Here is a 26,279-nt window from a genome sequence, read left to right on the forward strand (position 1 = left end):
ACGAAAGCGGGAAGGAGGCGGAGTTTCTGGCAAGCCCTGTACGCAAGCAAGCTCCGCGCGATTGGCTTTCGGAGAAAGGATTGTGGGAGATCGGGGGGACGGCGGCTCGGGGAGGGGTCTCGGCTGCGGACCGAGGCGAACGTGTGGCAGGAGGGCGAGGGGGGCAGGAGGAGCCCGGCGGGGCAGCCCCGGGGAGAGTGGGGGGGGGGTCTTCTTGGACCTTCTCTTCTTCTCCCCCACCCCACCTACCCACCCCACTTCCCCAGCTGCCAACCAAGGACTGGGTTGGGTTGGGTTGAGTTGGGTTGGGTTGGGTTGGGTTGCAACGGCCGCTCTCCAAGCGCCAAGGGGGAGTGAGAGGGGAGGAAGGGGAGGAGGGGGACGCCGGAGTTGAGGGGGGGGGGTCTCCGCCCCGAGGGTCGCCCGACCAGCCTTGCGAAGTTCTCCCCAACCTCCCCACAACCTCATCCTCAAGAGGTGGGGATGGGCGGGGGGGGTTTTAGCTGCCGCTCCTGGAAACCGAAGCGGAGAACAAAAGGACGGCCGGGAAGAGTTTAAAAGAGAGAAGCCAAGGTGCTAGTTCTCAAGTTACACACCTCTCGGGGAGAAGTGGGGGGGGGCAAGAGAAGAAGCGCGTGGAGACAAACAGACTTCTTCCCCCAAGCCCCGGTGGCCAGAGATGCTCGTCTAGCTGTCCTTCCGCCCCGCCCAGCCGGTGGTCTTTGGAGACAGATTGACAGGAACAAGAGTTGGAAGGGACCTTGGAGGTCATCTAGCCCGACCCCCTCGCTCACGCAGAGGAGACCTGTACTACGGATTCCAACCGCCCAACGGCCGACCTTTCTGACCGACAAGCTCAGTGTCTTAGCCCCGGGAGCCACCTAGCCTTGGACTACCGCTCCCATCATCCCCCGACCGGGACACACAGCTCCCCTCCTGGCCCAGGGAATCGTTGCAAAGCGGGGCTCCGAGGCAGAAAGCCAGATTCAAGCTTGGTTCCCACCCACCCCGTCGCGTCGGCGTTGGAAATACAATAATAATAATAATAATAATATAATTTAATTTCTATACCGCCCTTCTCCCGAAGGACTCAGGGCGGTTCACAGCCAGATAAAAACCAACAATAAATAGATACAATACAGATTTAAAATAACGAGGGGTTCCGTAATTTTACTCTTCCCCCCTCCCCAAAGATTAAAGGGGGAGGCGGGAGGGTGGGGTTTGGGCATGGGGAGAAAGATTTATTACGAAGACCCAACGAGTGGGAAGTCATTCTCGGAGGGACGCGAGGTGACAAAGCCGGAAGGATGAGCGGTGAAGAGTTGTCACCGTCAGAAGTGGAAATCTCAAAGAGTTAGGAAAGGCCTTTTAAAAAAACGAGACTTTCCCTCCTGCTCTGGTGGCACCCAAAGAGGAAATCGGGGTGAGTTTTGGGTTACATCCACCTTCTTCAAGTTATCCTGGAGAACAACAATTCAGGAAGCTCAAACTGTCCAAGGAGCTGCTGATCCAGTTCTACAGAGGAATTATTGAGTCTATCATCTGCACCTCCCTAACTGTCTGGTTTGGTTCTGCAACCCTACAAGAAAGACACAGACTTCAGAGGATAATTAGAACTGCAGAAAAAACAATTGCTACCAACCTGCCTTCCATTGAGGACCTGTATACTGCAGGAGTCAAAAAGAGGGCTGTGAAAATATTTACAGACTCCTCGCATCCTGGACATAAACTGTTTCAACTCCCACCCTCAAAGCCACGCTACAGGGCACTGCACACCAGAACAACTAGACACAAGACAGTTTTTCCCCAAACGCCATCACTCTGCTAAACAAATAATTCCCTCCACACTGTCAAACTATCATTCCCATCACCCATCTCCTCCCACTTATGACTGATTTATATTGATATTGTTTCCTGATTGCTTATTTTTACCCTATGACTATCATTAAGTGTTGTACCTTAGAATCCTGGATGAATGTATCTTGTCTTTTTATGTACAGTGAGAGCCTACGCATCAAAGACAAATTCCTTGTGTGTCCAAACATGCTTGGCCAATAAAGAATTCTATTCTATTCTATTCTATTCTACTCTACTCTACTCTGCATTCTATACACTCTACTCTGTATTCTATTCTATTCTATTCTATTCTATTCTATTCTATTCTATTCTATTCTATTCTATTCTATTCTATTCTATTCTATTCTATTCTATTCTATTCTTCTCTGGGTCAGCTTCTCCTTGGCCAAGCCACCTGGCGAGATACAGAAGAACATGTTTGGGCAACCTGGCACCCCAACAATCAAACCATGGCCACCCATGACCACGATTCTGCCAGCTTTCATAATCACAACAAGACTTGCTGCTGCACCCATTGCCAGTTAGTGCTATGGGTCATCCTCCTTAAAGTGAGCAACCTTGTCAGGTTCAGGCTATTCCTCCCTGGATAATTATGGGGAGGGGGCACCTCTCTGCATCCATCCATGAGCCAAGCTGAAGCAAGCAGTGGTTAAGGCTGGAGTCAAATGGATTAGAACCCCCTTTATCCTTCCCAGTTCCTGTCCTCTCCCCCCTCATCTTTTGGATCCTTCTTCTGGCATCTAATTTTCCTCTTGACACCTCCCACCTGGCAGGCATTAGGGAATGGAAAGACCCCCATATAGCTGAGTGGATGACTTGCAGAAAGATTTTGCAATTAGCGTGGGGGACAACTGGCCCATAAGGCCACCTAAGGGTTCAACACCGCCCATTCTTGCTTTAGCAGCTAAATGACAGGTGATTCTGCAGGTGACGGTCTTACCTGCCCGCCAGAGTGTGCAATAACTGAGAAAATAAGACTGAATTTCCAAGTGCCACATAGATAGCATCGTTAGGGGCAGAAGATTAATGAACTCATTCACACAGCAAGGTGTACTTCCTTGGCCAAGGTGAGTCGATCAGGATAATTTAAGAGTTGTAAGTAAGCTGGGTTGTTGAGAACTGATGCAAAAAAGATATTTTTATCTATTTGAGGGACCCCCCCCCTTCCAATATATTTTCAGTTGCTCTCCCAGGAGAAGGTCAGGCTGCTGGGCCTTTAGCCGTGGTCTGAGAGGTAGAAATTTAACTGGTGTTGTCTGGAAACGGTTGCTGTTAGGTTAAAAACAGCATCTGTTGAATTTCAGCTCTTTAAGACCCATAATTGTAAATGGGGCTCGAAATGATTCATTCTATGGTTTTGATAAGCCATTTAGCTTTGTATCACATCTGCAAAATGTGCAAAATTCATTTCGCAGGTTAGTCCAGAATTTGGCTTATTGATGATGACTACTTTCACTCTATCTATCTATCTATCTATCTATCTATCTATCTATCTATCTATCTATCTATCTATCTATCTATCTATCTATCTATCTGTTTATCAACCCCTCTTTTAAATATATATATATATATATTTATATATATACATATATATATATAAATAAATATATATATATATATATATATATATATATATATATATATATATATATATATAGGTCTTTGGTTGTTCGGGTTTTCTCCCGTGTAAGATTGGAAGTGTCTTGGCGACGTTTCGACGAAGTCTCATTCGTCATCTTCAGGCTTCACCTTTGTGCTTCTGGGAGCAATATATATATATATATATATATATATATATATATATATATATATATATATATATATATATATATATATATATATATATATATATATATATATATATAGGTCTTTGGTTGTTCGGGTTTTCTCCGTGTAAAATTGGAAATGTCTTGTAGCGTTTACAAAATCTCATTCGTCATCTTCAGGCTTCAGCTTCGTGCTTCTGGGAGCCTGAAGATGACGAATGAAGATGACGAATGAGACTTCGTGAAACGTCGCCAAGACACTTCAATCTTACATATATATATATATATATATATATATATATATATATATATATATATATATATATATATATATATATATATATATATATATATATATATATATATATATATATATATATATTTAAAATAAATCTACACAACTCAAAACATCTTGCTTTTGAAATATTTCAATATTTCTGTAGCCTCACCAGCATGCATGATTATCGTGCAACACGATCCATAGAAAAATAAAATAAAATAGAATTCTTTATTGGCCAAGTGTGATTGGACACACAAGGAATTTGTCTTTGGTGTATATGCTCTCGGTGTACATAAGGAGAATAAAATACATTCATCAAGAATAAAAAGATACAACACTTAGTGATCGTCAAGGTTACTAATAAGCTATCAAATCGTCCTACGAAACAAAATCAATATAAATTGAAAGATACAAGCGACATGGTTATTAGTAATAAGTGGGAAGAGATAGATACCACTAAGGAAGAGATGGTAGTAATACAGTCTTAGTAAATTATTTGACAGTGTTGTGGGAATTAGTTGTTAAGCAGAGTGATGGCATTCAGGAAAAAAACTGTTCTTGTGTCTAGTTGTTCTGGTGTGCAGTGCTCTATAGCGTCATTTTGAGGGTGGGAGTTGAAACAGTTTATGTCCAGGATGCGAAGGATCTGTATGTAGATATTTTCACAGTCCTCTTTGTAACCATCACCCTCTTTCTGTCCCATGCAGGAAACTCCAGAGATAAGCCATAATCCACAGGTTAATCTCTGGAAAAGTATACTGCGGAAGATACTTTCCTGCAAAAAATGATGCCCTTCTTGAATTTATTTATTTAGTTTTATGTGCTGCCCAATCTCATCTAGAGAAGAACCCATCTCATGTTCCCCTAAACTTCAGAGAATATTTATCCTACAATGCAAGTGTAGCTTGCTCTTCTTTTGAAGCCTACAAAAACCAACCATCCATTGTGGGCTACATTGCATTCCAGTTGAGGATGTAATAAAGGCAAGTTCAGAAGGAGCAACCAGCCCTCCAGTAGAGCCTGCAGAGCCAATACAGTCTACAAGACAGTGTAGTGATTAAGGTGCTGGGCTCTACCTGGGCACGAAGCTTTCTGGGTGATTTTGGGCCACTTGTTCTCAGCTGTGTCTATCTAACATGGTTGTCATAGTGGACAAAAATAAAAAATAAGGGAGTCTTATCTGCACATCCTTTCTCTTTGCCTGGTTCCTACATGTTATACTCTTGGCCAACACACCAACCTGGAGAAAGTTGATGTAGCAAGTGATGAACTACTAGATGGACAGGTCTGGTAGAACTTCATGTACTCATGGAGAAGTTAAGAAAGAACAATCTGGCCTCCGACTGGAGTATTCCTTCTTCAAAACACTACTTCCTTCCTAAAACCATCTGGCCTATAATAACTGGAGTGTGGCCTCTACTCCTGGCTAAGAATCTCACGGTTGGAAAGTTCATGTTCAATCTTCTTCACTACAAAGACAATACAGAAAGCAGCTTTTAAATCTTGAACCCACATAGAAACAGAAAATCGTTGTTGCGTGTTTGGAGTTTAATCCGGCGCCCGGAAAGCAGACTGGATGGAGCTATGAAAAACTATGATCCTCGTTACTGATTGCTCTTGAAATATAATTTTATGGAAGTTAAAGATGGTAACACCGAGTAAGGACTTGTGGGTTATGTTCACACATGCTTGAGCACAGCTATTAGAAGACTGGACTCTGTTTTCTAAGTTTGCACGACACTTTGAAGGATCAACAGATCAACACAAACCACCCTGGATGCTTTCACCCAAAAATTACGACCAAGGAAAATTTTGGTTTGTAATGAAGTTGTTATTACTATTATTACTTATCTTTATTCATTAAACATGAAACTCAATCAACTGAACATTCAAAAAGGCATCACAGATATAATTGACTGGTGCTGATGGTTGATACGGGTTGCTGTTATTATTATTATTATTATTATTATTATTATTATTATTATTATTATTATTATTATTATTATTATTATTATTATTTTAAGATACTTGGTTGATACCTAGGACGTTGGCAGCAACCCATATCAACCATCAGCGCAAGTCAATGATATTGGCGATACATTTTTAAATGTTCAGTGACTGACTTTCATGTTTAATGAATAAAAGATATGATGATGATGATAATAATAATTTGTGATTTTTTTCCAGTTCTTTTTCTTCTACCAGGAGACGCCAGAGTCGAAGAAAAAGAACTGAAAAAAAAAATCACAAAATATCGCAACCTGGCCATCGAAACTACACGGCTATGGATGAAACATGTAACAGTGATACCCATTGTCATTGGGGCACTTGGTTCCATGTCCAAGAATTTTACAAAACACATCAAGAAATTGCGCTACTCGGAATATCATATATTTTAAGAAGATACTTGGTTGATACCTAGGATGCTGGCAGCAACCCGTATCAACCATTAGCACCAGTCAATCATATTTGTGACACATTTTTAAATGTTCAGTTGACGGAGTTTCATATTTAATGAATAAGATAATAATAATAATAATAATAATAATAATAATAATAATAATAATAATAATAATAATAATAATAATAACAACAACATGATGATGATGATGATACCTAGGACACTGGCAGCAACCTGTCTCAACCATTCATGGTATTTGTGATGCATTTTTGAATGTTTAGTTGACTTGAGTTTCATGTTTAATGAATAAAGTAAATAATAATGATAGCTTTGTGTGTACATTGAGCGCTTCTGTACCAGAGACAAATTCCTTGTGTGTCTAATCATGCTTGGCCAAATAAACTATTCAATCCAATCCAACCCAATCTCCTTTCTCTAGCCAGTGGCCTTCCAGGTGTGTTTGGCCATAGTTATTATCATCGTCAGTCGCCACAGCCATCCAGTCGCCACAGCCATCGACTGGAGGATGTTGGAAGGTGAGACCATCACACCTCAGGAGGCACCCGATTAAGGAAAGTCATTAGAAAAATTTGAATAGCGTTTCCAGACTACCTGGGAAGATGGCTGCCATCCATGGCTCTTTTGGCTCAAATGGGAAAGGGTTGAAGTTAGGAAGGACTAGGGGGTCTTGGAAAACCATCACCAGTTCTCAGAGGCACAGGAAATAGGATCCAAGGATGTTCATACCCCTACCCAGATTGCTCACTGTCCTTCTTCAAGCAAACACAATTTAGGAGAGGGGAAAAAAAGGGCCAATTTATCCAGAATAAAACTTCCGATTCTCTCATTCACAATTTCCCGGTCCAGATTTTTATAGCAACAAAGATGATTTGGTGTTAAATCTGGACTAGCCTCCAAATATCTTGTAAACAGATTTTTTTTTTCCTCCCTTGGGGTCGTCATAACCAGCAGAAATAAGCAGCGTGTAATGGGTTATGCATAAATATGTTTCTTTTTCTCTTAAATAAAACAGCCATAACTTTTTTTCTTCTTAAAAAAGCAACTCCATTTTCTTAAGAGGGTTTGTTTTGGTAACGTTTGGGAATATTTTATTTATTTATTTATTTATTTATTTATTTGTCACAATAGTATATGTAAGCGTAAGCATGAAATAACTATACGATATATAAGCATATATATATATATAAGCATAAGTATAAAAAAAGAAAAACTATACGAATTGGATACAATCAAAGGGAACGTTAGGACAGGAATGGTAGGCACGTTTGTGCTCTTATGCACGCCCCTTACAGATTTTGCAAAGAAATTAGGGGAAAAAAGATAAGATTGTACGGTCCAGCCAGAAAACGTCCAGGGAAAATGTCTCACTGGTTGAACTGGGATGGTCCCAGCATGCAACACCCCAATACGACAAGAACAGAATAACAGAGTTGGAAGGGGCCTTAAGAGGTCTTCTAGTCCAACCCCCTGCTTAGGTAGAAAACCCAAGGTCAGAAGTGCTTGGGCCCTTGCTTTTACTTTCATGGGTCATCCCTGCCTTCCAGACAACCTGTAATCTGTCAAGACAGGTAGCAAAAAACCCTTGCCAAAAGCACAGTTCTAACCTCTCCTTCGGTTCACACAACCCATTAAGGGCTCCCCCGCATATTAATAGATAGGATGCAGCTCTACAAAAATAAAAAATAAAAATCTGCAACCCTTCTATCCGCTTCCTCGGTTTTCATTTATTTATTAGCGGGTTTATTTACATATGCATGCATATTTCTATATATATCTCCCCCCCCACCTCCATTCCAAGCAAGGCAGCCTGGCATAATCCTCACCATGGGGGGGGGGGAAGGGGGGAACCCGCGAGTTTGATACCCACGTCGGTCATCCCGATTTGGGACAGATCGGGAGCCTCGTCTCCCTCACCCCCGACCATCCCCTCCAAACTTTGACATGGCCAAATGACTTTGGGTTTTGGTTTTCTGCCCCCCACCCCGCGCCCCCCACCCCGCGTTTAGAGAGGAGGGTCGGTTTCACACGTTCGATCTTCTTGCTAAGCTCGCTGGCAGGGCACACAGAAAGAGAGAGAGAGAGGGGTGGGGGACTGGGGAGGCTTCCAAACTCGGCCGCGTCGCTCGATCCTGCCGGAGACGCCCGCAGCCCGGGAGGGGAAGCGAACACGGGTTCGGTTCCCCACCCAGCCCGAGCCCGATCGATGCACGAGGGCTGCTCGCTTGCAATTTCCTCGTTCCGGAAGTGGCCGCGAACGATCGTCAGAAGCTCCGGGGAATCTCAACCTCCCCCCCCCCCCACATGGGGCTATATAAGCCAACCGGGTGGCTGCCAATCTTCCATCCTGCGACCCTCCCCTCACCCCCACCCACCGTCTTGGAGCCCTGGCGATACGCGCGTGCCCGTGCCCGTTTGAAGCCCACCCCCCCGCTTTTTTTTTTGGCAAAAAAATATATATATACACGTGTATAATGGATGAAGCGGCCAGGCCGGGCCTGAAGACAGGAAGAGCCCAGCGGGGGTCGTGGGGAAGGGAGGTGGAAGGCTGATCCGCACAGCTGCCTGACCCACCCAGTGAGAAAAGAAGAAGACCCGCTCCGGGCAAGGGGTGGAAGAAAGGGTGGTCTTCTGAACGGGTTACTTTTTTAATGCCCGTGACCACCACCCACGACCCTCCCCCTCCCTCCCCACGCGCGTTGCAAGGGGCAGAAGAAAGGCTGGTCTTCTGAATGGGTTACTTTCTTAATACCCGTGACCACCACCCACGACCCTTCCCCTCCCTCCCCACGCGGGTTGCAAGGGGCAGAAGAAAGGCTGGTCTTCTGAATGGGTTACTTTCTTAATACCCGTGACAACCACCACCACCACGCCACGCACGTTGCAACCCACGCACGAAAGGGGCGGCCAGGACGCGGGGTTTTCTCCCCCCCTTTTTTTTTCTTTGCAAGCAGCCTGCTTGAGCCATGCACGTGGGAAGCCGCCGACCCGTGTTGAGGAGCGGGCGCGCGCGCGCGCGTGTGTGTATGTAGGGCGGGGGATGCGTGCAAGGGCGAGTGGCGGAGAGTCCTTCGGCTTGGCACCGAGCCCGCGCCGGCTTCCCTCTCGCTTCGTTTCGTTTCGTTTCCCCGGGAGCTGCGCTGCGGAGTTGGGGCAGCACCACCACCTGGCTGGGCTGGCTGGAAAGTAGGCCGGCGAAGGGAGGCGCGCAGCTCCGGCCGCTGGCTTCTCCGAGCCGGCCCGCCTGGCGTCTGCAGCCGAAGCTCCCACCTGGGCTCCGTGCAGGGGAGAGGACGAGTCCGTCCTCGGCTTGCAATGCAAGCCGCGCCGGTCTCCGGGCAAGCGGGGAAAGAGAAGGGCGATTCCACGCGTGACTGCCGACAAGCCCCGCCGCGTTCTGCGGTTGCAAGCGGCGGGGAAAAGTCGGTGCTTGGAACCGGCCGCGAGACGGTTGCTCGATGCCAGACTCGGTGGCCGGGCGAAGGCGAGGGGCGCACGGGGGGGGGGGGCTTTGGAAGCGACGTCCATCTGCTCCCCTTCCTTCTTCCTTAACCGCCCCCCTCCCCGGAAATCCCGGATTTAGGGAAAGACCGGGTGGCGTAGTGGTTAGAGCAGTAACCAAGTTGGAAGGTACTTCGGAGGTCATCTACTCTGACCCCCTCGCTCAGGCAGAGATCCGTACTAGGGATTCGAACCAGTGGGGAAATCCAATTTTTTATTTTTTTTTACTGTGGCCGGTTCTGTAGGTGTGGCTTGGTGGGCGTGGCTTGGTGGGCAGGGCAGGGGAAGGGTACAGCAAAATCTCCCTTCCCACCCCACTCCAGGGGAAGATGCTGCAAAATCCCCCTTCCCTCCCCAGTCCTGAGGGAAGAATATTGCAGAATCTCCATTCCCACCCCACTCTGGGGCCAGCCAGAGGTGGTATTTGCCAGTTCTCCAAACTACTCCAAATTTCCGCTACCGGTTCTCCAGAACCTGTCAGAACCTGCTGGATTTCACCAGATTTGAACCCGCCGAATTGCCGACCTTTCTGATGGACAAGCTCAATGTCTTAGCCACTGAGCCACCTAGTCAGGTGAGGGACTTCCTCTCTCCCCTCCCCGGGTCAGACACCCCCTTAAGCCGTGCCAACTCCATTAAAGAAGTTGAGGCTGGCTTCTGGAGGAAAAGGTGGTATAGGAAGCCACCTACCCATCAAAATCAAGAAAAAGAGAACCTTGAACTCTTAAATACCTACCAACAGGTTGTCCCAAAGGTGCTTTTTTTTCAGGAATTTCTTGTTTGTTTTCTTTTGAAGACCTTTCTCCTCTCGTCCAAGAAGCTTCTTCAGCTCTGATACTGGATGGTGGGAGAATGGAAGGATTGATACTCCTTGCCAGACAGCTGGTCCTTTGCATCCTTTTAGAGGGTCCTTGAAGCCCTTGGAGGTTTATCTGTATCCTCAGGGTCACCTGAGTGATGCTCCTGGTTCCTGAAGACCTGAAGACACAGATAAAACCTGCAAGGGCTTCAACGTTTGGGGTATCTTGCTTACACATGGGAGGTGGGTGGAAGCATTTTTATCCCCAAATAACATACCTGGCCGTACGGTATGTCACATCCTTTTTAAACAATCATATTCCCTCCAGATGATGATTGATGCTTGGGGTGTGTGTTGCAACTCTATAAACATCTGGAAGAGAGAAGGCTTCACATTTTGTTACTATCGGTTCGCCCCGTGTGCGAACGCTCGATTCGCCTGCGCACCTGCCTTCTGCACATGCGCATGGCCTTCTGCAAATGCGCTTTTGTGCGTGCCTTCCGCGCATGTTACCGGCTTCAAAAACCTGCCTAAATAGCGCCAGGTTAGGTGAGCGGCACCCAAGATTTCCACTGCCGGTTCGCCTGAAACGGTTTTAACCGGCTGAATGCCACCTTCTGAAGGTCGCCCTAGTTGTTATAAGGGCTGTTTCGATCAAGGAAGCTTCCCCAGGTTGTAACAGTCTACCTTGGAATTCCTCTTCTGGAATGGCAGCTGCTCACACAACACTGTCAGCGTCCCCCGATCAGTGGATTAAACCATGCATTGGCCAGCTTGCTTGGATTCACATCGCACTCCCTTCCAAAGGGGTCAAGATTAAGAGGATAGGTCGTCCTTGGCTTACAGCCACTCGTTCAGTGACCGTTGGAGATTATTAACGGCACTGAAAAAAAGTGACGACAGCTTTTCGCATGACCATTCTTGTTCACCCGATCAAAAAGTCAGAGGTTTGGGAACTGGTTTGTATTTATGACGGCTTTTAGTGTCCTGATCCCCTTTTGTGACCTGCTGACAAAGTCAATTTAATTGCAGTGATTCCCTTAATGACGGTGGCTAGAGAGGTCATATCACGGGGCGAGACTCACTTCGCAATTGTCTTGTTCGGCGGCAGAAATTTTGGCCTCCATCGTAGGCCATACGCCGAGGACTGGCTAATAACGCAAAGGATAAGTCGAAGCCTTCCAGCTGCTCGGCTGCTATTTTGCCTTTCTGGCCTGCAGTTCAACAGGAGCAGCGCATATGCCGCCCCAGTTCAAGGTGGGGAGGGTGCGTGGGGTGGCGAGAAATGAAAGAGAAAATGCTGCCCCAAATGGATCTGGGCGAGATGTAAACAATTAGGTCAACGTCAGTAGAGATAATTCCTGGTGGATGAGACAGGAAAGAAGTCAGGGAGGGGTGGGGAGAGAGAGAGAGAGGCGGGTGTTGGTCATCGGGCTTTTGAGTAGCCGGCTGCAGTAGATTTAATGGAGGTCTGAACAGATTTAGAGGGGTGGGCGGAGGAGGAGGAGGGGGGAGGCAGACACTGGAACGGGAGTCAAGGATCGCTTGCAATCTGTCTGGCTGCCGATTTAAATCCCCCGTTTAAAGCTTCTGTTTGGAAGAGAACGGCAAAGCAGAGACGACAAAAAAAAAACGGTTGTCGCTATAATCCCACCCCTAGAAAATTAATACAGTGAGTCCTTGATTTACGGCCACCTTTGAGCCCCCGGTTTCTGTGGTTAAGTAAGAATTGGCTAAGCGAGTTTTGTTCCATTTTACACGCCTTTCTTGGAGTCTGTGATGTCTGTGGAGGTTCTCCGTCATCCAGGTCAGGGGTCTCCAACCTTGGCAACTTTAAGCCTGGTGGACTTCTACTCCCAGAATTCGCCAGCCAGCAAAGCAGCAAAGCTGGCTGGGGAATTCTGGGAGTTGAAGTCCGCCAGGCTTAAAGTTGCCAAGGTTGGAGACCCCTAATCCAGGTCAGGGTTGTGCCAAAGGTGCTTTTCCAGCTGGACTTTCTTGGTTTCTTGCCGAAGACGTCTCGCTTCTCATCCAAGAAGCTTCTTCCGCTCTGACTGTATGGTGGGGGAATGGAAGGGTTGACGCTCCTTTCTTGCCGCCGTTGTTCGGAGAATAATTGCCGTGGTGAAGTTAGAAGCACGGTTAGGCGAATCCGGCTTCCCCATCGACTTTGCTTGTCAGGTGGTCATAAAAGAGGATCACGTGACCCCAGGACACTGCAAGCGTCATAAACACGAGTCAGTTGTCAAGGGTCTGAATTTTGAACACGTGACCATGTGTGTGTGTGCTGCCATGGTAATAAGTCTGAAAACGGTCGTAAGTCACTTTTTCAGCGCTGTTGTAACTTCAGTCACTAAACGAATAGTTTATAAGTCGAGGGACTACCCTGTATCAGAGCTTTCTCGCAGGTGGAAACTAAATAGAAGGTAAGTCTGGCACAAATTTTACAATCTGATTAATTGTGGATGGGGTTTGTTTTGTTTTTTTGGCTACTCTTACCAATGTTTGCTGGGCATTATGAGTATTGTGATCCTTCCTTTCTCAGGATCCTTGCGATGGAGGAAGGCAGAATTAAGCCCCACGACTCTGGGGGTGTTCCTTTGCGACTCGTTTGGGACACCGGGTTAGAAACGGCATGTAGTATTTTCATTTGCACGAAGGTGGGTTTATAGTGTTCCTAGCACTGATGAGGTTACCTAGTATGGTAGCGAAACATCTGCAAGGAAACAAGCAAGCTCAGAGAGCACCGAGGACCCCTCATTTTAACCCTCAGCTACAAATATTCTATATATACAAATAGAATATATATATATATATATATTCCAGAGGATGGTAGAGGACAGGAGGGCCTGCAGGAATGTTATCCATGCGGTCATGATGGGTCGGACATGACTTTGCAACTAAGAACAACAACAAATATTCTCCTTTAATGGTTTTCCTTGGATGACTTTTTAGTATCCTTGTCCACAGAGATGGATTTTTTGATATGCTTAGCGTTGGCTTCATGTCTGTCGCTGTTATTCTCCAAAATAACACCAAGCACCAATAAATAAATAAACAAATAGCACCAAGACAAATTCCTTGTGTGTCCAATCACACTTGGCCAATAAAAAATTCTATTCTATTCTAAATGGGTTTTTTTTAAAAAAAGAAATGGGAAATCCCCTCTCCCATGGAGGCAGGACCACCCATCTATTTATAGCATCGTTAAAGCTAATAAACTTTTAACAAAAATGTGCTGCTATTTTGATGAAGCAACACATATAAAATGATGCAATACAGTCAATTTACACGCAACAGTTTTGTTTGCAAAATTTATCCTCTTCCTGTCACCAAGAAGGGGGAAGCGTGTAAAGATATGAAAACATCACCTGCCGATTCCTAAAAAAAATGTTGTTCAGTCTTACCCACTCACCTGTTGTGACCCAGGCCCAAGTCGGTAGTAGGAAACGGAGTCAGTGAAAAAACAAACTTTATTCAAACAGCTGAGAATTACTTCATTCCCAGCGTAGTTCAACTAAACTAAAGCAAATTCCTCCCAACACAAATTTCTCAGTCCTATCACAAACCTTGGTCCAATTAGTTAAACTGCCAAAGGCCTTTCTTGTTGTTCAGAAGACACTGATACAAAAATAAATGCAAGACGACGAAGCTACCAACGTTGTTTTCCGGCAAAGCCCAAATGCCATTGCTGGTCTTTTAAGCCTTATGGGAGGGGCCAACCATCTCTTGGCCCTACTCCCGAGTCTTCCTCTTTGCTTGGGCTGCTCTTGCCTTTTGGCAGCTCTTCTCATGCGTGCATTAGGAAGAGGCTCCTCCTGTTCCTCTGCCTCGCTACTATCAGTCTCTGGAGGCTCCGGAGTCCACACCTCACTCCTCAATGGCCCTGGCCTCACCTCAGCCTCATCGCTGTCCGACTCCATTGCCAGCTCTGCAGGCTGTTGGTGGACCACAATATCACCTTCCTAACCGTCTGAAACATCAACCTTACCTAAGATCTCGGTCGTAAGGATTGGAAACTTAGAAAAACAAAACGGTCCTGGCCAGGTTGAATTGTGGATCGATAAAACCACCAAGCAGGGGAATTGTAACAACTTCGGACAACGAGTAATAAGCAAGCAGCCTAATTTATTTTTGATGTCTACGAACTCTGGCAAAGCCCCCATTTTTAAAGTCACGCCTGTAAATTTTGAATAACACTCATTATCCTTTTTTTTCTTTTTTTTTTTGCATCTCGTTGAGAAAATTAGGAGGAAAGAAAACGCAATCACAAATTCGCCCTTTGGTACAAAAACACACTCCTGGCTTTAGAAAAAAAGAAACGAAAAAGAAAGCACGAAGAGACACTTTTCAAAAATATATAGATCCGTTTATTAGTTGGCTGGTTCCGGTTATTTTTCTAGTGCTAAACGACCTGGGTTGTCTAGGCAAGAAAACTTCCTGTGTTTTTTCCATTCTTTTCCTCCGTCCAAATTGCAATTTTGTTTTTCGGGTGCGTGAATTATATATTTTTTTTCCATCCTGCTTAAGGAGAGTGGAATTATGAGCGTCTTAAAGTGGAAATACAGAGGTTTTAAACAGACAAACTGAGTGAAGTGTTCTGTCTTTTTTATTTTGCTGGCAGGGTTGGGGGTGTTGTAAGGTGCTTGCACTTTAACCTCTCCCCAAACAGGAAGAATCAATCCAATTATTTTGGGAGAAGGGTTGAGGTTTTTAACTGGAGAAAGTGGTGCCTTAACCTGCTGTAAGATCTAAGCACCTTTTTTCACAGTTTATTATGGTGCCTGCAAAAAGGCCATGGTTATAGGACCGCTTGTTCCCAGGTTAGCTCATTGGTCAAGAAGGGACGAGTTGAAAGAGTTTTAACTAACTTCTTTAGTATTTTAAAAAAACAGGGTGGGTGAGCGAGGGATACGGAATAAAACCAAATCATTTGAAAGAAAGCGAGTATATCTTCCAATTGGGCAGGCAAACCTGTATATAAGATCCTCATTCAGTAGTGGCCAAAATTGTGGAAACCTTTTGGGATGAGTGTATTTTTGAGGTTTGATAGCTAATAACGCCACTTTTTTTTTTTTTGGAGTTTCAAGATAATCCTATTCCACTGCTGGAATGGTCTGGGAATAGCCCAGACCTTAACTCAATTGAAAATCTATGGAGTTGACTAAAGAAACTTGTTAGTCAGAAGTGACCCAGCAATAAAACCCAGTTAATAGAAGCCATCATTCAACCTTGGTTTCACATGATAACAGCTGCACAACTCAAAGACTTGGTTCACTCCATGGGAAGATGTTGTAAGGCCCTAATTCATGCTAAAGATTACCCAACTAAGTATTAATTGATAATTTTTAATTATTAACTGATACATTATTAATGGTGATAATTTTTGTATATATCTCATTTTTTGGGGGGTGACAATTTTTGCATATCTCATTTTTTCTATGTGTTTCATTTTTCTTCTTTATACTGTAACTGCTATTCTAATAGCAAATCCTTCACAAACATTGCATTATTACATTCTTGATGAAATTATCTTTCCATTGATATATAATTTTATGGTACTACTCCGGGAAAAAAAATGGGGTTATTAGCTAGTTTTAGAAAATACACTTTCCCCCCAAAAGGTTTCCACAATTTTAGCCACTACTGTATATATAGGATCATCTTCAAAGTAAGGAAAAATCCAAAGACAGGACATCTGCTTGGGACAATGCCAATAAGATGCCAATGTGCCCACTGGTCATATCGGCACAAATTCACTCCTACCGGCCTTTCTTCTTTGGGATACGGTGGGGACGAGGCGGGCGGAGAGGGAGGGTTAACTCCAAATCTGGTTTCGGTCCAACGGCGGCTGTCGACCTATCCTTCTGATGGATCAGGTTGGTATCTTCTGCAGTGATGGGACGGATGATCTGGCCAGGCTGTGTGATGATCCGGGGAGCCGTCAACTGTTGGAAAGCCCGTTGCGTGTTCCACGTGGAGCCCACCGGCACTTGGATGCTGCGTTCAAACTGTTGACGGTTCTCAAAGGGGAAGGGGAGCTGGTTCACCTGTGGGAGGAAAGGGATCCATCATGGCATGCAAGAAAGACCTTGGGAGACGGGATGCAGAGATGCTGTCTAGGGCAGTGGTCACCAGCGGGTGGTCCGTGGACCACTGGTGGTCCGCGAGAAATTTTTGGTGGTCCGCAGAAAAATTATTTGCATTTTTTTGTATTGCACTAAATCAGGGGTCCTCAAACTACGGCCCCGGGACAGATATGTGCACTGAACGTTTGGGTTGCTGCAGAGAGTCTCCCCCTTCAGAGTCTTTTTATGCGGGTTGGACGGGGGCAGGAATTCCGACTTGGGGTCTATTTTAGCCTCCTGGTGTGGGGTTTTGGGCGAAGGCTGGAGGGAAGCGCTGTTGGTGGCGAAGAGCCGGAAGGCCTCGTTCCAGTGGGACTGCATCATGGCCTGGAACTGGCTGAGCATCTTAGCCCGCTGAGCCTCCGGGTGCCAGTACCTGGCCTTGCACTCCTCCAGGTCTTTCCTCTGCTTGTCTGAATCTGCATTAGCAATAGACATATACTGATCCCCATCGGGATTGAACTCCAGGCTGTGGGCAGAGTTAGCCTGCAATACTACACTTCAACCACTGCGCCACCAGGGCTCATTCAAGCCAGCACAGTATCAGAATAAGGCAGTCGAGGGATATCTGCCTTCTGAGTTAGCGATTATTTTTAAATTTTAGTAGTTTTCATTTATTTTACCCAAGTTCACAATTTGTAAAACACGGATACTTGGCAACATCCATCCCAGATCTAAATTTTTAGATATAAAATAATGGCCTACTTTACACACCATGTTAAGCTTTAGAAATTGTTTCTGGTCCTTGCGTAGCCCCCCCCCTCCCACCTGGGGTGAAATGTAAAATTTATTACTACCGGTTCTGTGAGCGTGGCTTGATGGGCTTGATGGGACTGGGTGGGCATGGCCATTTTTTTTTGTTTACTTTTAAAAGCATTTTTTCTACAACCTCTTCGGCCGAATGGTGATGGTCCCAGCTGAGCTGCACGATCATCAGAGGCTTTTTTTAAACTTTTAAAAGCATTTTTTCAGCCGAAGAAAAAATGCTTTTAAAATTAAAGAAAAAAAAGCCTCTGATGATTGCGCAGCTCAGCTCAGCTGGGCATGGGTGGGGGGTGGGGGCAGGGATTTTTGCTACTGGTTCTCCGAACTACCCACCGCCATCACTACCGGATCGGGCGATCTGGTCCGAACCGGGAGCATTTCACCCCTGCACCCCCAAAAATGCCCAAAGTTGTAATATTTCAAAATTTTCACCCATGCAATCTTTGAGTATAATTTTAGTATGATTTTTGGAAATTGTATAAGATTCTCAGAAATTGTTAAAAAAAGTTTTTAAATATATTTCTTTTTCTATAATATTGGATTCCTATGGATTTTATGTTAGCATATCATAGGCGCCATTTTTTTAAAAAATTTTTTTAATTTACATTTATATCCCGCCCTTCTCCGAAGACTCAGGGCAGCTTACAGTGTGTAAGGCAATAGTCTCATTCTATTTGTATATTTACAAAGTCAACTTATTGCCCCCCCAACAATCTGGGTCCTCATTTTACCTACCTTATAAAGGATGGAAGGCTGAGTCAACCTTGGGCCGGGCTTGAACCTGCAGTAATTGCAGGCTATTGTGTTCTAATAACAGACTCCTTACAGCCTGAGCTATTCCGGCCATTCCTGTTCCTTGCACTTAACCACTGGCTGGGTATGCACAATTCATTTAAACCAGGTTAAAGATGGTAGTAGTGGCATTCTAATAATTCACTGTATTGGTGGAACCCAGAAAACAGGTTAGTAAGTCCAAGGACCAAATTAAGTGCCTTGTGTAAAAACCAGCGAGTGTGTGGTTAATTTATTTATTTTTATTTTATTTATTTATTTGTTGAGTACATATTAGATGTAAGTATAAGCATGAATTGAATACATAAAATGAATACAATTAAAGGGAACATTAGGACAGGGACGGTAGGCACGCTGGTGCTCTTTTTTTTAAAAAAATATTTTTTTATTAAGTTTTACAATTAAACAATTCTTATTCACCGCTTACACATGACTGTGACTATTTTTATATCCTCTTATTAGTATTCACCTATGTTCTACACATTTATACTAATTTTACATTCTATTTAGAGGTTCTAGCACCTTTTTTTCCTTCTATTTTCGATCCAATTATACCATTTCTCCCATATTACATAAAAATCCGAATCTATCAGCACACCCCTTACAGACCTCTTAGGAATGGGGTGAGGTCAACAGGAGACAGTTTAAAGCTTAAAGTTTTGGGGGTTTGGGGAAGAAACCACAGAGTCAGGTAGTGCATTCCAGGCATTGGCCACTCTGTTACTGAAGTCGTATTTTCTGCAATCGAGTTTGGTGCAGTTTACCTTAAGTTTGTTATCTATTGTGCGCTCGTGTATTGTTGTGGTTGAAGCTGAAGTAGTCATTGACAGGTAGGACATTGTAGCAGACATTGTTTATCCGATTCGGAGTTAGCATGGCTGGGGAAATCTGTCTGCTTGGGCCCTGCGCTGTTGACCTGCCAACTCTGGCTTGCTTTTAAATGGGAGCCCCTGCCGTGAGATGGGCAGCTACATCCATCAAATCAATAAATCCAGTGAAGCACCCAGAATTTTAACGGGAAGAACCATCCTGAAAAAAGGAATGTTTGCTCTCACCTGATGAGCGGCGGCTAAAACATTCTGCCGTTCGTTCAGTAGGACGTGGGGCAGGTGCCGGTCTTTCCTTGGGGGTCCAGGCGCTGGCTTGACGAGGAACCTGATTTAATAGCAAGAGTTGGAAAGGATTTTGGAGGACTTCTAATCTAAACCCCTGCTCAAGCAAGAGACTGCATACCCAATTCGGGACAAATAGCAATAGCAATAGAGCTTATATATATTCTTATATACTTTACAGTGCTTTACAGCCCTCTCTAAGCATATTGGCCCCCCAACAATCTGGGCCCTCATTTTACTGACCTCAGAAAGAAAGAAAGCCTGAGGTGGTCAGGATTGAACTGCTGGCAGTTGGGAGAAATAATCTGCAATACTGCAATCTAACCACTATACCACCACAGCTCTAGTGGATTTAGATAGATAGATAGATAGCAATAGCACTTAGACTTATACACCGCTTTACAGCCCTCTCTAAGCGGTTTACAGAGTCAGCCTATTGCCCCCAACAATCTGAGTCCTCATTTTACCCACCTCGGAAGGATGGAAGGCTGAGTCAACCTTGAGCCTGGTGAGATTCGAACTGCCAAATTTCTGGCAGCCGACAGTCAGCAGAAGTAGCCTGCAGTACTGCATTCTAACCACTGCGCCACCCTGGCTCATAGCTGCCCAGTCTCTTACAAACCTCCATTGATGGAACGCCCACAACTTCTGGTGGCAAGCCGTTCCATTGGTTAATTGTTAAGAGAAGCAAAGAGATTGAGCAGAGAATAGGGCAGGGGCCTCCAACCTCATCTCCCGAAGTACCTTTTCTTTTTCTTTTTGCTTGGATGCAGCCCCACGCCTCCCCACTCGCCCCATCCGGGAAGCACCAGATCAATGGTTTTCGGTTTGCCGGCTTCTTCAGCCGCTCGCTTCTCTTTCAGGAAGTCATCCAGGACGTTGTCGCTCGCAAAAGCCTCTCGGATCATCTGCCTCTGGCTTGCGCCGGACTCCAGCTGCCCAAGGAAATAAAAACAGGCTCTGGTGAAGAAGCAGCTCCTTAGGTTCTCAGTCAACAGGCGAGGCAATGGGTCAGGGATGAAATCTAAAAATTTTCCCTACCGGTTCTGTGAGTGTGGCTTAATTGATGGGTGTGGCTTGTTGGTCAGGTGACTGAATGGGCACGGCCAATAATAATAAATAATAAAGTATACAAAACTTGGGAGCGCACCGGTCTACCTTCTTTAAAAATAGAGGCACCGGTCTACCAATTGCCGTTTTTTGGGAGGCATCGGTCTACCTTCTTTAAAAATAGAGGCACCGGTCTACTAGCCGCCTACAGCACTGATCAGCTGTAGTGCGGCCCTTGGAAGCGCCGCGGCAGTCATTTAAGGCCGTTCGCAGCTATATCACTGAGCACTTCAGGGACAGAGAACAGCGAGGCGTGGGCGGTGGGCGGTAGGGTTTTTTGCTACCGGTTCTCTGAACTACCCACCCTCATCGCTATCGGATCGCGCAATCCGGTCCGAACCGGGAGCATTTCACCCCTGCAATGGGTGAAAGTTATAGCTGTGGTTCTCTGGGCTATTTTAAATGTGATTAAAAAAAAAAAAGTTCAATGACTGCATCACTAAATTTCCAACACAATGTCAAACTATTTACTAAGATTGTATTACTATTCTTCTTCTCATCCTATATTACCTATCTTCTTTTCTATTTATGACTATAACCTTGCTGCTAGAGTAGTAGCCAAAATTGTGGAAACCTTTTGGGAAAAGTGTATTTTTGAGGTTTGATGGCTAATAACACCACTTTTTTTTTGAGTTTCAAGTTAATCCTATTCCACTGCTGGAATGGCCTGGGAATAGCCCAGACATTCACCCAATTGGAAATCTATGGCGCCGACTAAAGAAACTTGTTAGTCAGAAGCGACCCAGCAATAAAACCCAGTTAATAGAAGCCATCATTCAATCTTAGTTTCACATAACAGCTGCAAAACTTGGTTCACTCCACGGGAAGACGTTGTAAGGCCGTAATTCATGCTAAAGGTTACCCAACTAAGTATTAACTGACATGGTGATCATTTTTTTTTTTTTTTTTTTTTTTTTTTTATTGAAAGAGTTTTAAAAAAAACAAAAACATTTTCCCCCTTTTTTCCCCCTCTCTCTCACAACAAAAAAAAAAACAAAACATCCCCTCCTCCCCACCCCGGCTTCCGGGACAATCACAAGGTAAACTCCAATCCAAATAACCACATCCAAAGCTTTTCGTCTCCCAACCCCCTCCCCATTACATAAAATAACTTTCTAATTATTCAAAGGCAATCTGATATTTCTTAATCTGATATCTGTTTTGTAGATAATCAATCCATTTTTTCCATTCAATTAAATATCTTTCCTGCGTATTGTCTTTTAAAAACGCTGAGATTTTAGCCATCTCAGCCAAGTTAATAACTTTCAATATCCATTCTTCTATTGTAGGTATCTCTTCTTTCTTCCAGTATTGTCCAATCAACAGTCTTGCTGCTGTTATTAAGTTCAAAATCAGTTTAGTCTCAATCCCTGTACAATCCATTATAATTCCCAAAAGGAAAAATTGTGGCAGGAACTTTATCTTCTTCTTTCCCACACAGTTCCTATAGGTGTCCCTTTGTACATATTAAAATCAAAAAATTCTTTTAACTGTTTCTTACAATAAGTTACATTATCCTCATATCTAAACAGATTTTCATTCAACCTCCATGTTCTACCACCTTTTTTCCCTTGTAATAATTCCATCCATACTGGGCTATGGTCAGTTAAACACCTCGAAAATATCTTCGTTTTCTTCACCCTAGAAAGCAAGTCATTAGAAATTAAAATAAAATCAATGCGTGAAAAAGATTGATGCCTATCAGAAAAAAAAGTAAAATCTCTCTCATCTGGATTCCGTAACCTCCATATATCTCTAAACTCAAAGTCTTCCATCATTTCAAAAAAAGATTTTGGTAATTTTGCATGTATAGGTATCTTCTTGGAGGAAGTTCTCTTATCCCTTCTTGTATCAATTACTCCATTCCAGTCTCCTAATAAAATAAACGAACTATAATCCCAGAGGGTCAACCTCTCATGTAACATTTTGTAAAACTTTTCTTGTTGCTGATTAGGTGCATAAATACCTATCAACAAAGTCTTTTTTGCATCTATCACCAGTTCAATAGCAATAAATCTTCCTTGAATATCTGCCTCAATTAGCTTAGCTGGTATATCCTTCCTGATATATACAACAATTCCATGCTTCTTTTCCAAAGCTGATGCAACAAAATGGTTACCCAATTTTGAATTAATTAAATATTTTTGGTCTGATAATTTTATATGTGTCTCTTGCAAACAAATCACATCATTTTTAAATTGTTTCAAGTAGTGAAATATTTTCCTTCTTTTCTGAGCTGAATTCAAGCCATTAACATTCCATGACAAGATTCTATTTGCCATTACTGGCCTCCTGAAGCTTTGAAGCAGACAACGGAAGCTCCTCCTCCGGTATCTTCCGTCTAGCTCCTCCCACAGCTTCCATAATGGGATCCTGACTTTTACTTTGAGACTGTTGCTCTTCTTTACGCTTAAGGGCTCCTCTTGTCACCCTTTGCTCTTGTGGTTCCTCTAATACTGGCAGCAATAAAGGCTCTTGGGTCACCACGCCTTCTTGAGTCTCTTGAAGTTTTTCTATCACTTCTATTTCGACTTTCAAAACTGTAGAAAGAAAATCCTTTGCCTTTAAAACAGTGTCAATTCTATATCTCCTTCCTTGATAGAATAGTGTCAGTCCAACTGGCACCTCCCATCTGAATTGAATCTGATGTTTTTTAAGTTCTTGTGTAAAAAAAGCAAATTCCTTCCTGTCTCTTAACATCTTTGAAGGAATCTCTTTCAACACCTTCAACTCCTGTTCTCCAATTTTTAAAGTTGTCTGATATGAAACTTGCAGAATTTGATTTCTCATAGTCCTTTTCACAAAATAAACCACAATGTCCGAGGAAGCTTTCTCTGTCTTGCAATCCAAGAATTAACTCTATATATTTTATCAATTTGGTAAGCTACCTCTTGGGGGTCCGCTTCAATAAATTCAGCCAATGCTTCTGATATAATTTTTCTTAAGTCTTCTCCACGCTCTTCTCGCATACCACGAATTCTAAGAGCTCCTTCCATAAGTTTATATTGTAATATCACAACCTGATCTTCATTTTGATCCACTTTTTTCTGAACACCTTTCATTTCATCTTCTAAATACTTATTTGACTGAGAGATCTGTTGCATTTCCACTTCCAATCCTTCAATTTTTTTACTCAGTCCTTGAACTGCCATAAGAATATCTTCTCTTATTTTTGCATTAAAATTCTCCATCATCTCTTTTTGCCTATCTTCAGAAAGTTTTAATTGTTCTTTCAATATTTCCTCAAGACTTGGTTCAGATCCCCTTCTTCCAGAAGGCTTTAAAGGTTTAGCTGCCATTCTGTCTTCAAAAGAATCAGGAATTCAAACTTAATAACTCTCCTTCCCTCCTTTCAGTATAAAAACTCCGTTTGTCACAATCCACAAGTACCGCTGCTTCATCGTACTAAAAATTTTTACTTTCACTTTTAGACGCCATTTTAAAAGTCAATTAATCAAAGACAAAGAAAGGTTTCAAATTTCAAAAAGGGAGTCGGTACTTGCCGTGCTGATTCTACATCAAAGTTCGAACGCTTGTGAAATTCCCGTCTGCTTGGAATATCAATCAATTTAATAAGTTCTCTAGAGCAGAAGCAACATTCCTCTCCTTTTCCCTGATAAAAAACAGGGGCGTGCTGAAGTTGGAAGGAGTGGAATTCGGTGGGGTCATAAATCCAGGAAAATTCGCTCTTAAGAGCAAACCCCCTGTCAGACCTGCCACTCTTCCACAATTCTGATAATCTCTTTCACCCAGAGATTATGCTAAGCTCAGTGAACAGTGATTTATTTTCTGTTTCACTGACTTTTACAATCTTCTAACACGGAGTGCTCTGTTTGAGCACCCAGCAGGAGGGTGACGTCACTGGAGCCTCACATGGTGATCATTTTTGTATATCTTGTTTTTTTCTACGTGTTTCACTTTTCTTTTTTATACTGTAACTGCTATTCTAATAGCAAATCCTTCATAAACATTATCGCATTACATTCTTGATTAAATTATCTTTCCATTGATATCATTTTATGGTACTACTCAAAAAAAAAAGTAGTGTTAACAGCTAGTTTTAGAAAATACACTTTTTCCAAAAGGTTTCCATCATTTCGGCCACTACTGTAGTATCCTTCCTAGTATGGTTTATGTTGATTGCTTATTTATGTACACTGAGAGCTTATGCACTGAAGACACGTTCCTTGTATGTCCAAACACACTGGGCCAACTATTCTATTCTGTTCTATTCTGTTCTATTCTGTTCTACATTCTATTCTATTCTATATTCTATATTCTATATTCTATATTCTATTCTGTTCTGTTCTGTTGTGTTTAGAACTTGCAATAAAGATCCTGTTGGACCTTGAAAGGAGATGAAACAGTATGGAATGGAGCAAATGAAGTGTTTGGGGTCTTGTCTCTCCCAACATCTGTCCCACAAAAGCTAAAAAAAACCAAAAACGTTATAAGGGGTTCTTGGTGCTTGCTGAGCTTGCTTGTTTTCTTGCAGCTGTTTCATTACCCAAACTAGGTAACATCAGTGCTGATTATAGCACTGATGACGTTTTCTAGCTTGGTCATGAAACATTTGCAAGAAAATGTCCAAGGATCCTTCATGTCAACCCTGAGCAACAAATATTCTCCTTCATAAATAAAGGTAAAGGTTCCCCTCGCATATATGTGCTAATTGTTCCTGACTCTAGGGGGCAGTGCTCATCTCCAAAGAGACAGCGCTGTCCGAAGACGTCTCTGTGGTGTGGCCGGCATGACTCAACGCCAAAGGTGCACGGAACGCTGTTACCTTCCCACCAAAGGTGGTCCCTATTTTTTCTACTTGAATTTTCTACTCGAATTTTTTTTCCGAACTGCTAGGTTGGCAGAAGCTGGGACAAGTAACGGGAGCTCACCCCGTTACATGGCAGCACTAGGGATTCGAACCGCTGAACTGCCGACCTTTCGATCGACAAGCTCAGAGTCTCAGCCACTAAGCCACCCCGTCCCTTATAAATAAAGCTTACTAAGTAAAGGTTAAGAAGCATGCACTAATTTGTCTTGGGGGGGCAATTGTTTATCTGGATTTATTCTGAGGACCAGCCCAGATTGCTGCACCTTCCTTCCTTCCTTCGGTGCCCTTTGGATAAGCAACAACTCCTTGCAGGGTTAATTCCTGCAGTGTTGTTGTGTTTTTTTTTTGCAAGATTTCCAAAGTGGTTTGTCCTTGCCGCTGCCGCCTCCTCCTCCTTCCTAGGTGGGGAGAGAGTGACTGGCCCAAGGTCACTCAGCTGGCTTCATGGTCAGAGGTGGGAGTAAAAACTCACAGTGTCTTGGTTTCTTAACCACCGACTCAAAGGGGCTCCATGCACCGCTTATGACCTGCTTCCTTACCAAGTCCAATGCCAGGGAGCTGTGGTTTGAGCTGTTCCTAATGCATCACGAACTAGAGCAGGGGGTCTGCATCCTAACACTCAAAAGAGCCGTTTGGATCCGTTTCTTTCACAGAAAACACCGGGAGCCACAAAACCCTTCCTGTGCCTGACTATTTCCTGAGCAGCTGAATTAAACATTGTTTTCTTCCAAAACTTTTCTTTCCTTGGATTTATCCATGCTTGGCCTACCGGGGGTTCAATATAGCTCAATAAAATCACGTGCTTGGAGGGTGTCGCACATTGGTGGTTGTGACGCATATTGTGAGTGACAGGGAGCCGCAGCAGAGGGGTGAAAGAGCCACATGCGGCTCCAGAGCCGCAGGTTGCTGACCTCTGAAC

At 43.9% G+C, this 26,279-nt stretch overlaps 1 protein-coding gene across 3 annotated transcripts in view; it reads right to left on the reverse strand.

The window, feature by feature from the left end:
• Positions 1-15,027: 15,027 nt before the first annotated feature.
• The window catches only part of UTP14A (UTP14A small subunit processome component), a 28,463-nt gene continuing 17,211 nt past the window's right edge, over positions 15,028-26,279 (reverse strand). For all 3 annotated transcript variants that reach the window (XM_058154685.1, XM_058154683.1, XM_058154686.1), the window contains 3 exons: positions 20,164-20,354; positions 19,363-19,462; positions 15,028-16,672 (listed from right to left, as the gene is read on the reverse strand). In XM_058154685.1, coding sequence (XP_058010668.1) covers positions 16,385-16,672; positions 19,363-19,462; positions 20,164-20,354 — 579 coding nt within the window. In that variant the 3' untranslated portion in view covers positions 15,028-16,384. The remainder of the gene's footprint in view (positions 16,673-19,362; positions 19,463-20,163; positions 20,355-26,279) is intronic.

The sequence above is a fragment of the Ahaetulla prasina genome, chromosome 11 (assembly GCF_028640845.1).
Source record: "Ahaetulla prasina isolate Xishuangbanna chromosome 11, ASM2864084v1, whole genome shotgun sequence".
Taxonomy (NCBI): Eukaryota; Metazoa; Chordata; class Lepidosauria; order Squamata; family Colubridae; genus Ahaetulla; species Ahaetulla prasina.